The sequence below is a fragment of the Geospiza fortis genome, unplaced genomic scaffold (genome assembly GCF_000277835.1).
Source record: "Geospiza fortis unplaced genomic scaffold, GeoFor_1.0 scaffold53, whole genome shotgun sequence".
Classification (NCBI taxonomy): Eukaryota; Metazoa; Chordata; class Aves; order Passeriformes; family Thraupidae; genus Geospiza; species Geospiza fortis.
This window is the reverse complement of record NW_005054305.1, coordinates 408,868-422,014: the sequence shown is the minus strand read 5'-3', so window position 1 is coordinate 422,014 and position 13,147 is coordinate 408,868. Positions and strand designations below refer to the sequence as shown.

The following is a 13,147-nucleotide window of genomic DNA, read 5'->3' as shown; positions in this document are numbered from 1 at the left end:
CCTCTCTCTTTTTATCACTCATATGAAGTGCAAATTATCACCATAAGATCCATGAGTGTAAAGACAGATGAATGGATTTTTTATTTTATATTTTGTTAATAAAATGTCAGAAATAAGATACCAAACAAAATGAAAATGAACATACCTTCCTGTAAATATGGGCACTGAGTAGTCTAAGGCTTCATTCTCTTTGTCCTCTGATATCAAACTCTGTTTTGCCCTCTTTGCTTTGGGACTCATCTTATAGGATTGATCTTCTATCATTAAGTTGGAATTTTTCAGTCTGAAATAAAAAGTATATTGTTAAAATCAGGAAAACAGCTGTTAAGAAGCACTCAAAATACAATCAAAGTACTGCAACTTTTTGCTGTCTTGTTTTGTAATCAAGAATTTATAATTTTTAATAGCCATAGTTTCAGAGTTATTAAACTCATAACTAAGTGTACTTTTGACAACCCCATCATTACAAACATACCACTTATGCTCCTTGGTATTAAATCTGAATAGATGGAGCAAGCAATATACCTGGTAGCAATGTACTTTTAATAGCATTAGGGTTGGGACTTGGGAAGATTGTTTAAGTCTCTCTACATAAATTGTAGGGCACTGCATTGCTCAGAAAGCAGTGTTGCCATTCCCACTGCTCTCCCATACCACTCCAATGGGAAGAGTTGAGAGAAGTAGCACCATTTAACATAGCACAGATAAATGGAGGATGACTGAAAAGGAGGAAGAGCTTCCACCCCTACCCTGTCCTCACCAGCCAGGGAGGGATTCTGAAGAGCATGAAGCACTTTGAGGCAATCACTTTAGGTTAATTTTTAACATAGTTACAAATTGTGCAAACAAAGCTTGAAACATCTGGTCCTCCTTGGCCAAAGCAACACATCTCTAATTGACAGATCTATGGAACATGCTAATTATTTGTCAGCCTTTAATAAAGAAAATCACATGTGAGTCTGCTTCTGGTCAAGAGATTTTCTACCCAGTCTGAGCTCCCTGCTTACATGAGTAGATACAGGAGCAGAATGATGGTTTCTCAGCAAGGCTTGTTAGCCCTAGCATGTGCCTCTGTCAGGGATAACCTGCTTCCCACACCCTGGATACCTTACACTGGTGTCTCCACACAGCATGCTGGACACATATATCAAAACCCATGCTAACACTGGGCCCCTGGGAATGCTTTACATGCATAATGTAATACAATACTATATCCTTGGGCTAATGTTTTCCTTAGGCTGTATCCCGGCAAAAGTACCACCACCAACACAAGAAGAGTGCTTAGTTTCCAAAATACGTGCTAGTAATCTATCCACTGAGAGTGTGTTTGAGATAACAAGGATCACTTTCATTCTCCCATCTTTCCTTCCTTCATTTCTTTGTGTCCATCCCTTTGCCCAGACTGAGTTCTCTGCCTACCCAGTTCCTGTTAAATTAGTCTCCCATTCTCTAGCTCTCTGTCTTAATGTAATTCCTCTGTGCTCCCCAGGTGCCACCATCACCAAGCCTGCAGCACTTCTGCCAAGAGACACTCAGTACAGGGGGTAGAAGCAATGATGCACTGCTTCTCCTTCCTTCCTTCCTCCTCTCCCTGTAACCTGCTTTCCACACAAAAGAAGGCACAGCCAGTGAGGGACTGTGGCACACCCTGCAGGACTGGGACCAAGGGTTTTCCATGTCAGGCACCACTGGGTCAGCTCAGGCACAGACCACATCTACAGGAGAGAGATGCTGAGGGCTCTGGGTTTTGACACCAGGCACTGCCCAGGACAGCCAGGGACAGAGTACAAGAGAGGCAGATCCAGCTTTAGGGACAGAAATCCAAGCAGAAATCACTCGGGAACAGTCCAAGCAGAATAAAATAAAAAGGAAGAGAGAGACACATTGAAATAGGTGTGCAGTGGCCTTACCCCTGGGTTGGATAATGATGTGGTGCAATCACTACAGCATACCACAAATGCACTGGGAGAATTCATCAAATAAGGGATAAGAAACATCAAAGGCAAATTATTTTCATTACTTTTCTTAATTGAACTAGAGTCTGTAAGGAGCTGCAGATCTTTACTTAGCAGGTGACTTTTATTCCTGTCCTATTTAAAAATGGGTCAAACCTGGAATTTTGACTCTGACAGCCATTAGATTTCCTCAGAGCTTTAGGCTGAAGCTGTTAGGAGGCCACTTAATTCCTAGTTGTTTCTAGATCAAGAAAGATCACAGTACCAATTGAACTTCAGTTAAAACATCTAGAAGTTTTTATTTTCATAAATGTAGTTGAAATGTGGTGAAAATTTCAGCTCAGGCATTTACAGCACTGTTAAATCCAGACAAACATGTTATTCCTAAAGGAGAGTTTGGCCTTGCAGTTAGTTTATTTTTCATTTAAGGTCCAGATTACGCATTCATTCAGGGAATTAATGGGAGGCATATATAGCAGCTCCCATCACTCCCTGCTAGGCATTTTGTTGATATCTTTCCTGTATGGCAGTGGGGGTTTCCTATCTTTCATTTATATCTCTCTAAAACTATTTGAAAAGGCAAGGATAAATTGCTACAGGTTCTGTTTGTTCGGAGGCTGTTTTTTCACTCAAACACTCCACATGTTTGAAGTTGAATATCTCACCTTCATGACCTTACCAGAGCACCCAGATGATGTTTTCAGAGGGATACCTAGAGTCACTCCAAAATGTTCTTTAGAATTACACTGCATAAACCAAGAGATTAAATTAATAAATTTGAAGCAGCAGAAAATGTTTCTCCTTTCTAAATTCTATCATTTGCTACTGTTCTGGCAGAGCCAGATGGAGGCTAGGAGAAACACAAATTCAAATGGAGCTCTTTGCTTGAGAGAATAGGATAAACACTATTCTGTCATGAGGTTTATTTCCCTGTTTTCCTGTGTTCTTACTATTTCTTCCTGTGCAACACAAAAACAAAATCCTGCCTAAAACCATTATTTAGGTGGCCCAAAGGAGGACTCTGTTTCTTGAACCAGATTCTAAAATCTTGCCCTTTATTTTAAAACGTTCCAACCTTTTACCTGATATGTGGAACAGAATCTCCCCAGACGAGCAAGAGCAGGGTATCAGTGCTCTCTAGTTTCATAGGGAGGAACAGTACCATGACCTTTTAACATCTTTCAGCCTCATCTGATATGCCCAGCTAGCATATGTATATTTTTTTTCCCAGGTCAGATATTATCTGTACAGGTTTATCAAGGTTGGTGACCTAAGCCTACTGTCCTTACTTCAGGGTGGTTTCCAGCATGTTAAAATGTCAATGCCAGCCTTTTCCTAGTTTTTCATTAGTGTTGTAAAAGGCACAGGCATCGTTCTGTAAAGATGTAAAAACCAGATGCTATTAGCTTTTCCCTCTAGCCTAAAGAGGAGTGAAAGAAAACATTGTGCAGGGCATCTGCAACTCCCAAACAGATTTTTTGTTCTGTCTTGATGCCTTATCCTCAGACAGAGAATATGTTGGCACTGCCCTTGTTTCTGTGCTTGAAGGGACAGGTTTCCCACACTGCCCAAAGACAGTCTGCACCCAGTGGATGTAGAAATGTATTCTGCAAGCATACCACAACACCCTATTCTTTAGTTATGTCACTCCTGTATAAAAAGGCACATATAAGCTCTTTTACACCTCTACAAAACCATGTATCTTGTACTAAGCAGAAAGAGATGATGGTATACACAATGGTTGCACCAGCTGTACTTACTGGAGAAGCTCCATTAGCTACAAAGCCTTTTCCAGGCTCTATTTTTAGCAGCTGGTTTTTTTCCTAATAAGCAGTATTTTAATTTACTGTAAATAGGAGATAGAGGATTGGCAAACCCAGTTATAGAAAAGAAAAAAAATTTCAGCAAAGAACTCTTTAAATTCAGCCTCTAAAAATGAGAAATGCTCTCTGGTGACTATATTAATTTTAAGTTGCTGACAGGTTTGTCACAAGCCCAGGCAATATTGCTGGCAATATTCCCTGACACAGTTTCCACAACAATTTCATTTGAAGGGGAATTGTTTCCACATGGCAGGTCTCATTAAAACAATTTCCATGCTTGGGTATGACATCTGGAATCCAGTTTCTTAACCCTCACCTATAATAAACCAAAGGATGAGCAGTGCCAGGATCATGGTCTGCTAATGTTTCTGGAAGCGTACTATTTACTCAGCCTTGTCCAGATCCTGGTTACAGTGTTGCTCAGAAGAGCATTAGCTCTCACTGGAAGCCCAATTAATGGCAAGTTAGAAAGGCATTATTCCTCCCTTTGCTTGGTACACCTGAATTACACCACGTCCTCTTTGCTGTTTTGCCTGACCTGCAAAATACATGCAAATGCCTGAGCCACACCAGTAACTTCTATTTTCCCTCTAAGCAGGTGTCTGGCCCTTCTGGTGGCAGATAATCTGTCTGTGACACAATGAGCACAATGGGATTATAGATACTGCTAGACAGGAGACAATGCTGCCAGACACATGGAAAAGCAGTGAAAGTTTGAGCAAAGGCAAATCACTGAGCTTCCACAAAAAAGAGTTAAACTAATTTAATCCAGCAGCCCTGTTCAACAGCCCTGTAGTTCTATAAGCAGCTTTGGCAGATCTGACTCAAAGCTTCTCAGAAGCACACAGAGGATGGAGCACTGCTGTGGAAGAAGGAGCCAGGAGCCAGGTTTCCCACAGGAGCAACCTGCCCATGCTGGCAGCCCCCAAGGGCTGGATGGGGAAGAGGATGTGTGGCCACAACATCGGCTTGTGGGAGACATATATCCCTCACCTGAACAGAGCCTCAAGGGTAGCAGCACATGTCACTTTTCCTGCCTCTGCTGAAGCCAAAGAAGAAGTGCTTGGCTAGAGACAGCCCCACAAACTGGTGGGGAGGGCTGGGTGTGAAGAGGAAAGCTCTCCGTGGTGCGACGCCCTTTCTTTTGGGAGCCCAGAGGTTTGCACCTTTGGCCAACTGCAACCAGCAGAGCAGCAACTTCCATACTTGCTCTTGATTTTGCCAGTTTTCATTTTGCTCCCTGTACACCCTCAAGCTGTTGTGTGAAGGAGACTTGATATGTGGGGGATGGGCTGCTTGCAGAGGGAAAATTTTTCACCATCCTGAAAAAATCAAGCTGTGGCTCCTTCAAACTGCCTGTGTTCACACCCTGGGAGTGTTTTCCACTCAAGCAAGGCTTCAATGTCACAGAACTGGGTCCAGGTCAAGGTCCTGCAGGTTACCTAGTTCCTAGTCCTTCTCAAGCAAGGCTTCAATGTCACAGAACTTGAACCAATGTCCAGGTCAAGGTCTTGCAGGTTACCTAGTTCCTAGTCCTTTTCTAGTGCTTTCGTCATGATAAATTCCTCACATAGCACTAACTGCATGTCAACACCAAAGCTTCATGAACTCTTTCCTCTACTGTGACTACAAGAAAGGATGAGACTTAAATTTTGCAATATCTATAAGTTTACCAGAAGCTACTTTAGATAAAAATAAGAAGTAACCTAAATAAAAACTTAATATTTGAGTTTTCCTGTTGGGCTTAATGGTGTTTATCTGCAAAACTATATCCATTATGCATAAATTTATATTTGATGGTAATATTCACTGATATGCAATCATCAATTCTTGGCTGAAAAATTTTGTCTGCATTTGGATTTGTGTGTCCATTCTGGTTTCAAGCAAACACTCTACTACTCAAGTCATTTAGATACAGCATTTCAATTCAACCCTTTCTACTTCTAGAAAATTGAAAGAATTTGAGGATTCTTTTTTTTTTCTACACCATTCTTTTCATATGGATGAAAACAAAGTCTTTTGATTTTCCTAATTTATTTGAGTAACCTTATTGTCTCCACATTACCCCTCGAAGTATTTTGGCTTTTTGGGAAAGACAGTACAAATTTGGCAAGAATTTCTTCAAATTTGAACTACATTTAACTGTAGAATTGCATTATTTTTTCCACTTTGCCTCTTGCAAATTGCAGAAATATGGGCTGCAAAAAAGAAATAGCAACATAGAGGCTATATTAACCATAAACCCAAGTTAAATACTGAGATTTACATTCAGAAATATTGTCTCCTGTGTTAATTAAGTTTTGTGTAAGAGAGCTTGGAATCCCATGTATCTAATCTCCAGAGTCCTTGTCTTAGGCAGCAGCAATGAATTTTCTCCAATACAATAACAGCATCACAGAAATAAAGAAGTTGCTGCAAAGACATTCTTATCTCTGAACAATCTATTTGCAAGTCTTGTACTACAGAGTATTATATATGCAAATTTGTTGCTTTAAACCAAAAACTTTTATCTCGAGCAAAACCTCAGTAAATGTTTTAAATTCTCTTTCAACTAAGTAATTTCATTTCCTTCAATATTATACTGTTGACATTAGAGTTATTCTTAAGGAGAACACACAGGTTTCAGAAGAAACTTGTGTGACAGCTGAAGTGCTTGTAAGCATGACTCAGAAAGGTTTTTTAACAATCATTTTTTACAACTTGAAGTTCTTTTTTCATGAGAATCTTTTCTTCGAGAAGAAGCAAGCTTTGGGTTAGGGTCAGCAACACAGTGCAGCCACAGCTGCATTGCTGCAGAAATTTGGGATATCTTCCCTTACCCAGCACGCTTTGGAAGCACAACCCTCAGTCCCAGCACCTCCAGTTTTCTTCCTTTCACCAGCAGGTTATAAATGAGATTCTCACTGCTTTCTCAGCGGCAAATTATCTGAACAAGTAAAATTGTTTCAACAGCAAAGCCTGGATATGACCCACTCTAAGACAATCAGCTACAGAATCATAAAATCATTACAACCTCTAAGATCATCAGGTTCAACCAGCACTGCCAAGCCCACCCTTAAACCATGTCCTTAAGTGCCACACATTTTTTGAACACTTCCAAGAATGATGATTCCACCATTTCCCTGGTCAGCCTATTCCAATACCTGAGCATCCTTTCAGTGAAGAAATATTTCCTAAGATCCAATCTAAACCTCCCCTAGTCCAGCTTGAGGACATTTCCTCTCATCCTGTCTTGTTACCTGGGAGATAAGACCAAGCCCTGCATGGTTCCCTTCTCAGACAGCTGTAGAGAGTGATAAGGCCTCCCCTGGGTGTCCCTTTCTCCCAACTGTATTTCCCTCAGCTGCTCCTCATAAGACTTGTGCTCCAGAACCTTCATCAGCTTTGTTGCCCCTCTTTGGACACGTTCCAGCAAATCAATGCCTTTCTTGCAGTAAGGAGTTAAGTTCAGTCATTCACCTTGACTGTAACAGCCTGAGGATCAAATTCCTGAACAAATTCTGGCAAATGAAGATCGGACCCTGAGCTTCCTGAAAGCCAAGATTTCAGTGAAGGCTGAAATCACAAGGTATTGTTTACTGTGGTACATGTAGTCTTTCTTTCATTGGTTTTGACCAAGATTTCATCATTACCCACAATCCTGGGAGCATATTCAGTTTTCAAAATTTAAATTTTCTGCTGGACAAGTTTTGATCAGTTCTGCTAATGATACTCTTAATTTTACATTAATATAACAGCAAGCAGATGTTTTGAGCTATAATTTGCTGATTGTTTCCTCTATTGCTAATAGCTGCTCTAATCGTACTTTAATACTTCCCTAATTTCTGAAAATCTCTGAGATATGTTTATACAAATAATATGAGGCTATTATAGCAAAAAATATTATGCTAATGTAATTGCTTGAGCAATATTTATTATCTTAAATTTTTAAAGAAAACATAGGAGCTGAGCATAGCTACTCTTCTCTTGTAAGATAGGACACTTCAGGTTTGGAAACAGTATGCCTCAACCAATATACAGTGTGAAAATTACAGTTTCTTGAATCACTCAGCACAAAAGGGAAACTATTAGGTTAAAGAAGAATTAATCATATATGGTCACATCAGCTCAAACTTGCATGAAGAGCTTTGAGTTCTTGTACTACTCCAACCTCCAGCCAGATAAGAGACAGCCTCAATCCAAAGCTATCTCAACTCTTTATATTAAATTCAGCTGTATTAATGTGGCTAAACAACTTGGAAGGAGAGGTAGCTCATGCCTAGGCAGTCTGGAGTGTGAATATGTCAGCCACATCAGCACTGCCAGTGCTATTTTTATGACAGTCCAAGCATCACACATACATTAGTCCAACAAACTAAGCTGACCACAGTCCTTCCCATTGCCAAAGCCAAGGGGAAACACTGGACCAGGAAAATACATTGATGCCAAGTCATAGAGAGAGTTTATGTGAAGGAGGAGGAGAGTTTTACCATTGTTTTCAATGGGAAGTGGTTGGATCTTTTTCTACCAGGTTGCTGTTTCGAAGATGGATTATCTTACCCAAAGCTGTAGGCTTCAGATCCCAGCCTGTAGGCTGCAGCCAGCTTGTTGATGGACTCAGATGCATGGCTGTAGGCAGCTGAGCTGGTGCTGAGGGACTCAGAGTCAAGGCTGTAGGCAGCAGACCTCTTGCTTTGCATGGCAGAGCTGTCGTAGGCTGTGGAACCATGGCTGTAGGCTGCTGACTCGAGGTCGTAGGCTGAAGAGCCATGGCTGTAGGCTGCAGAGGAGTCAAGGCTGAAGCCAGCTGCAGACGAGTGGCGATAGGCTGCAGAGCCCCTGGCATAAGCTGCGGATCCTTGAGCATACACAGCAGATTTGCTCTTTGTCTCCTTTTGGTACTGGCTCACAGTGGACGACAGCGCTTTGTGGCGGTACGCACGGTCATAGTGCTCGTGGTGTCTTTGGTAGAACGGTAAAGACATCATGGGTGCCTTCAAAGTTTGGGTTCCACTGCACTTTTCTGAGTGTAAATAAAAACAGGATAATGTCTGAAAAAGAAGGGGTCAAACATAAGGACTACTACCAAGGAAACTCCTGAGTTAGCATACAAATAATGCCCAACTTCACACAAACTAACACTGAACTTGAAAATCAACTGCAATTAATTTAGAGTTATCTTTTTATGATGTGATTTAGACTTCCAGACAGGCTCATATTTAGGTTTCAAGATGCTCACGTCACCCATCATGACCAGAAACCTTTGCACTCTTGTGTCTGTTCATTTGTAGTTGGCTCCCTGCTACTGCAAATTATTCAATTTTTATGTGCTCACTTATTACTGCAAACTAATAAAAAAAAACTGTATGCCTGGTTTCTTCAAAGGCAGTATAAATAATGCTGTTCAATTACAATAGAGATAATAAAGTAATCAATTACTTTTAAAGGCATGAGCAAATCCAACAAAGCTATAGAAGCTGAAACAAAAATATATGACATTTCATTTATTTTTGTAATCCAATTTTCAGATTGAATTTAATCTTCCATTTATTATTACAACAGTGAATTAAAACACTAAGATTGAGAAGGAAGTCAGTTTTTCTCTAAATGTGCATTACAGTGATTGTTTTGTACGTGATACCGGGGTTCAATTTAAAAGGGCTTATTGTGCATTATACTTTTACAGTTGAATCAGGGATCCAGTCTGTATGCAATGGGTAAAATAATATCATGCTCCTCAAAGCAAATACTTTTCTTTTAACTTAAAATATCATGTTCAAGGTTGCCAAGACCCTTCTTCCAGATAATAGGTCCATTTAATTTTAGTTTGCACATCATCAGTTGATTGTCTTGTAGTCACTTGCAGAGCAAATTTTGATCAGATGAGAGGTAGTTCCTCTCTCAAAATGGGACAAAAGTTGAGTGCAGAAAGAATTTCCCTTGTCTGTTTGTTTGTTCTAAAACCAGCAGTTCTGTCATTATTTTGCTTTTTAATTTTGCTGTTGTTATAACTGACTTTTTCAACTTTGACATGCAAGATTTCCTCAAGTAATCCATAAGATAACCTTCTTTCTCTTTCTTTTAGGCTCACATGGCTACTTAGGATTGTTCCTGAAAAAGTCCCTGATTAGTAATAGAAATGAGCTACAATAAGGAAATGTTAACAAGGATTTAAAGAAGATCCAAAAACAAGGGTGAGAGGTGTTTGTTATTGTTCTGGGGTTTGTTTTTTTTTTAGTATTGATCACAAGAGTAGGAAAATTGTTCTACTTCATGATTTCTTCATATTAATAAAAAACTATTTAATGTTTGGACTTAAAATACACTTACAGAACTGGAAGACAATCATGACTGCATGAAAGTCTAGATATCCAGTTTGGGTTGTCCTGTGCAGGGTCAGGAGTCCGTCTTTGATGATTCTTGTGGGTCCCTTCTGACTCAGAATATTTTGTGATTCTGTAATTTTTTTCCCCTGGTCTTTATGCCCCCCAGATGTCAGTCCTAGGCTTTTTCTTTAGTATTTAGTTCTGATAGCAAGTCAACAAATTTCAAACTATTTTCTTTGACAACTGCTAAGGTATTTGCCCTAACCAAGGAAAATTATAAAAAAAAAAAAACAAACCAAAAACTAGAAACTAAACAAACCAAACCCAAACCCACAAAAACCGAAAACCAAGGAGGAAAATTTTCTTCTATTTCAGGGATCTCACAAGGGAAATGCTCCTTGTAGGATAACTTAATTGATTATTTAGTTGCAGGAAGTCAACAAGGAAGATATTTATTCAGAAACTTTTTATGTAAAAGAAATTGCTGATATATTGACCACAGCAATACTGTGACTGCAAGGAGACCAGATTATACATTTACTCTATTTTTATCTGAGGAAGAAGGAAAAATGGGAAAGTGAGTTAGCCAAATTGATGTTCCTTTTTAACTCTCTTATTCCTAATGCTGGCTATTTTTTTCATGTCAGTCTAAAATAATGCAATTATTGCAGTCTAAAATAATGCAATTATTAGAAAAAAGAATGTCTAGCATTCTTTTTTCTAATACTTGGCAGTATTTTGTGTTACTTATTTAATTTTATTAGCCACTTGTAGTATGTAGTTCCTCTGTATTTTCCTAGTTTCAGAAGACTTTTTTCTTCATTTTTCTTCATTGCCTCCCTCTTCTGCCTCTGCAGAGCTGGGTTTGGACTTGTAAGTCATAGTGATTACTGCCTAGGAAGGTTAAGGCATACAGAAGAATATTGTCTTGCACACTAAAAGGGAAGGAACATGAGAACATCCTATTTTCCTTCTCAGAGTACTATGGTTTGTCTTCACCAGCTTTATTTGAAGTGTTGGCTGGCTTCACCATTCATACAACAGCCACAATGCTAGCAGGCATTCAGCTCAGGCATTCCCACAGCCTTCCAGGCTTCAAAGTATGGAAGGCAATCCACAAGTATGAAGCACTGCATGTGCTGCCCATTAAGAAGTTAAACGAGGCATTTCATTTATATTTTATCGAACCAGAATTAAAATTAACAAATTAAAATGTACAAATTGACAAATTAAAATGTACAAAGGAAACATTTTTCTTCCAAACATGAAAGGTCTTGATCTTGCTGCCCTCAGGAGTAAAAGTCTGTGATAGGAGTAAGGACTGTGATAACAAGGCAGGCACTGAGCACTAAGTCAGATCTCATGGTTCAAATCAAAGACCAGCACTGACTCACATCACGTAAAAGGAAACTCCTTCATAGGTATTTTATCACACTATGAGTTATGTTTTATATTTCCTCTGAAACATCATGGATTGCTCACAGGCCAGGATAAATTGGTTACATTAGCCTGATCAGATACAGTAGGGTGGTGCTATCAGAGATGACAAGTAACTCAGAAACTTCCAAGGACTTTGCTCCTATCTGGAGCACTGCCTGATTATCAGACTGACTCCCATCTCTTAAGTTTTATCTATGCTACCTGCACCCACCTAGTCTGTGTGCACCAACCAGCCCCCTTCAGTGTGAGGGCAACACTCCCTCTCGAGATCAGTGTAGCACTTCAGAGCTTGGCCTAAAAATATTAGTGGCCATAGTTAGATGAATTCACAGTTTTTGAAGCTATATTTTAGCAGCTGTTGAACTGAGTATTTCAAATGATTAACGAGCAGACAGACAGTTCTGTACTTGTCTATAGTTCATAGCTACACATTAAAGGAAGTGATTCTGCTGGCATTACCTCTTGTGCTCTTTATCAGTCTGCGTAATTCTTTAAAGATCTGCTCCATCAATCAATGAAAATAGTGAAATAGATTAAAAAAAGAAACTCTTGTAAGCAGAGAAAAGATAACATCCTATGCAACAAGAAAACATTTATGTTATTTAAACATTCTCTAAGCCCACAGGAGAGTACATGACAAACTCCTCCTATATCTCAGTAACTCAGGCTTCATTTGAGAGTACTGGGACAATATGCAAAGATAGCTGAGTGAAAATAAAAGAGCCCCTGCACTACTTCCTTTTGTTTCACAGCTGAATGTTCAGATGTCTTCAATTCACATCCACAAATCCCTCAACTGCTGAGCTATGAAGAATAAAGGGAGCTACAATCAGCTTGGCATTACAGATTCAGATTAAAAATAATTGAACACATAAAACCTTCCGGCATAAAAAACCCACTTACCAGGATCCAAATGAATGGCAGCAAATGGAAGAGCTCCCAAGTGGATGAACAGCACAAAAATACAGCAACAATGAAGCCAGCAAAGAAAGAGGTAGTTAGGACGAGGGGTAAGGACTGGACTTGAAGGTCCAGAACAAAAATAATGCCTGCAGTCAGTGGAATGTCAGAGCCCCAGTCCAGACCTTTTATGGCCAGGGGGATGCTATAAATATAGCATGGAAGAGGGAGAGAGACAGAGACAGATACCGATACCCTGTACTATCTCTGTGCAAAGACATGATGACGGCAGCCTCAAACTAAAGGAGATACAGAGTTCTCCCTTTAAAATATTCTCACTAAAATCTGCATAAAATCAGCATTCCAATTAAAAATTATTTCTAGGGTTTTTTTCCTTAGTTAAATCAGATTTGGGAAGAGTGAAAAAAGAAATTGAGCCGTGAATCAGAAACTAGGAAAGACCAAACCCTATGTTGACCTTTGCTATGGTACAAGAATTTGAACATTTTATTGGTTCTTTCTTTTAATGCCAAGCCACAGCACATGTAATATAAATATTTCAGCTTAATGACAGACAATCTATCAAGACTCTCTAAAGTCATATGAGTTACATTTCAACAGAAATGTATTTTCTTTGTTCTGTTGACAGTGTTACTTTTTTATCATCTTTAAGATAAAATGCTAAATTAAGAATATGACCTCATGAGGCATTTAAGTAGATATA

The 13,147-nt window shown here is 39.4% G+C and overlaps 1 protein-coding gene across 3 annotated transcripts in view; it reads right to left on the bottom strand.

Annotated features, from left to right (window-relative positions):
* The window catches only part of MYOM1 (myomesin 1), a 72,392-nt gene extending 59,837 nt beyond the window's left edge, over positions 1 to 12,555 (bottom strand). For 2 of the 3 annotated variants that reach the window (XM_031066566.1, XM_014312011.2), the window contains exons 1-3: positions 12,427 to 12,554; positions 8,318 to 8,808; positions 146 to 283 (exon numbers count right to left, since the gene is read on the bottom strand). In XM_031066566.1, coding sequence (XP_030922426.1) covers positions 146 to 283; positions 8,318 to 8,745 — 566 coding nt within the window. In that variant the 5' untranslated portion in view covers positions 8,746 to 8,808; positions 12,427 to 12,554. Of the gene's footprint in view, positions 1 to 145; positions 284 to 8,317; positions 8,809 to 12,426 lie in introns of all 3 variants that reach the window. The other variant, XM_031066565.1, reaches the window with a different exon arrangement.
* Positions 12,556 to 13,147: the final 592 nt, after the last annotated feature.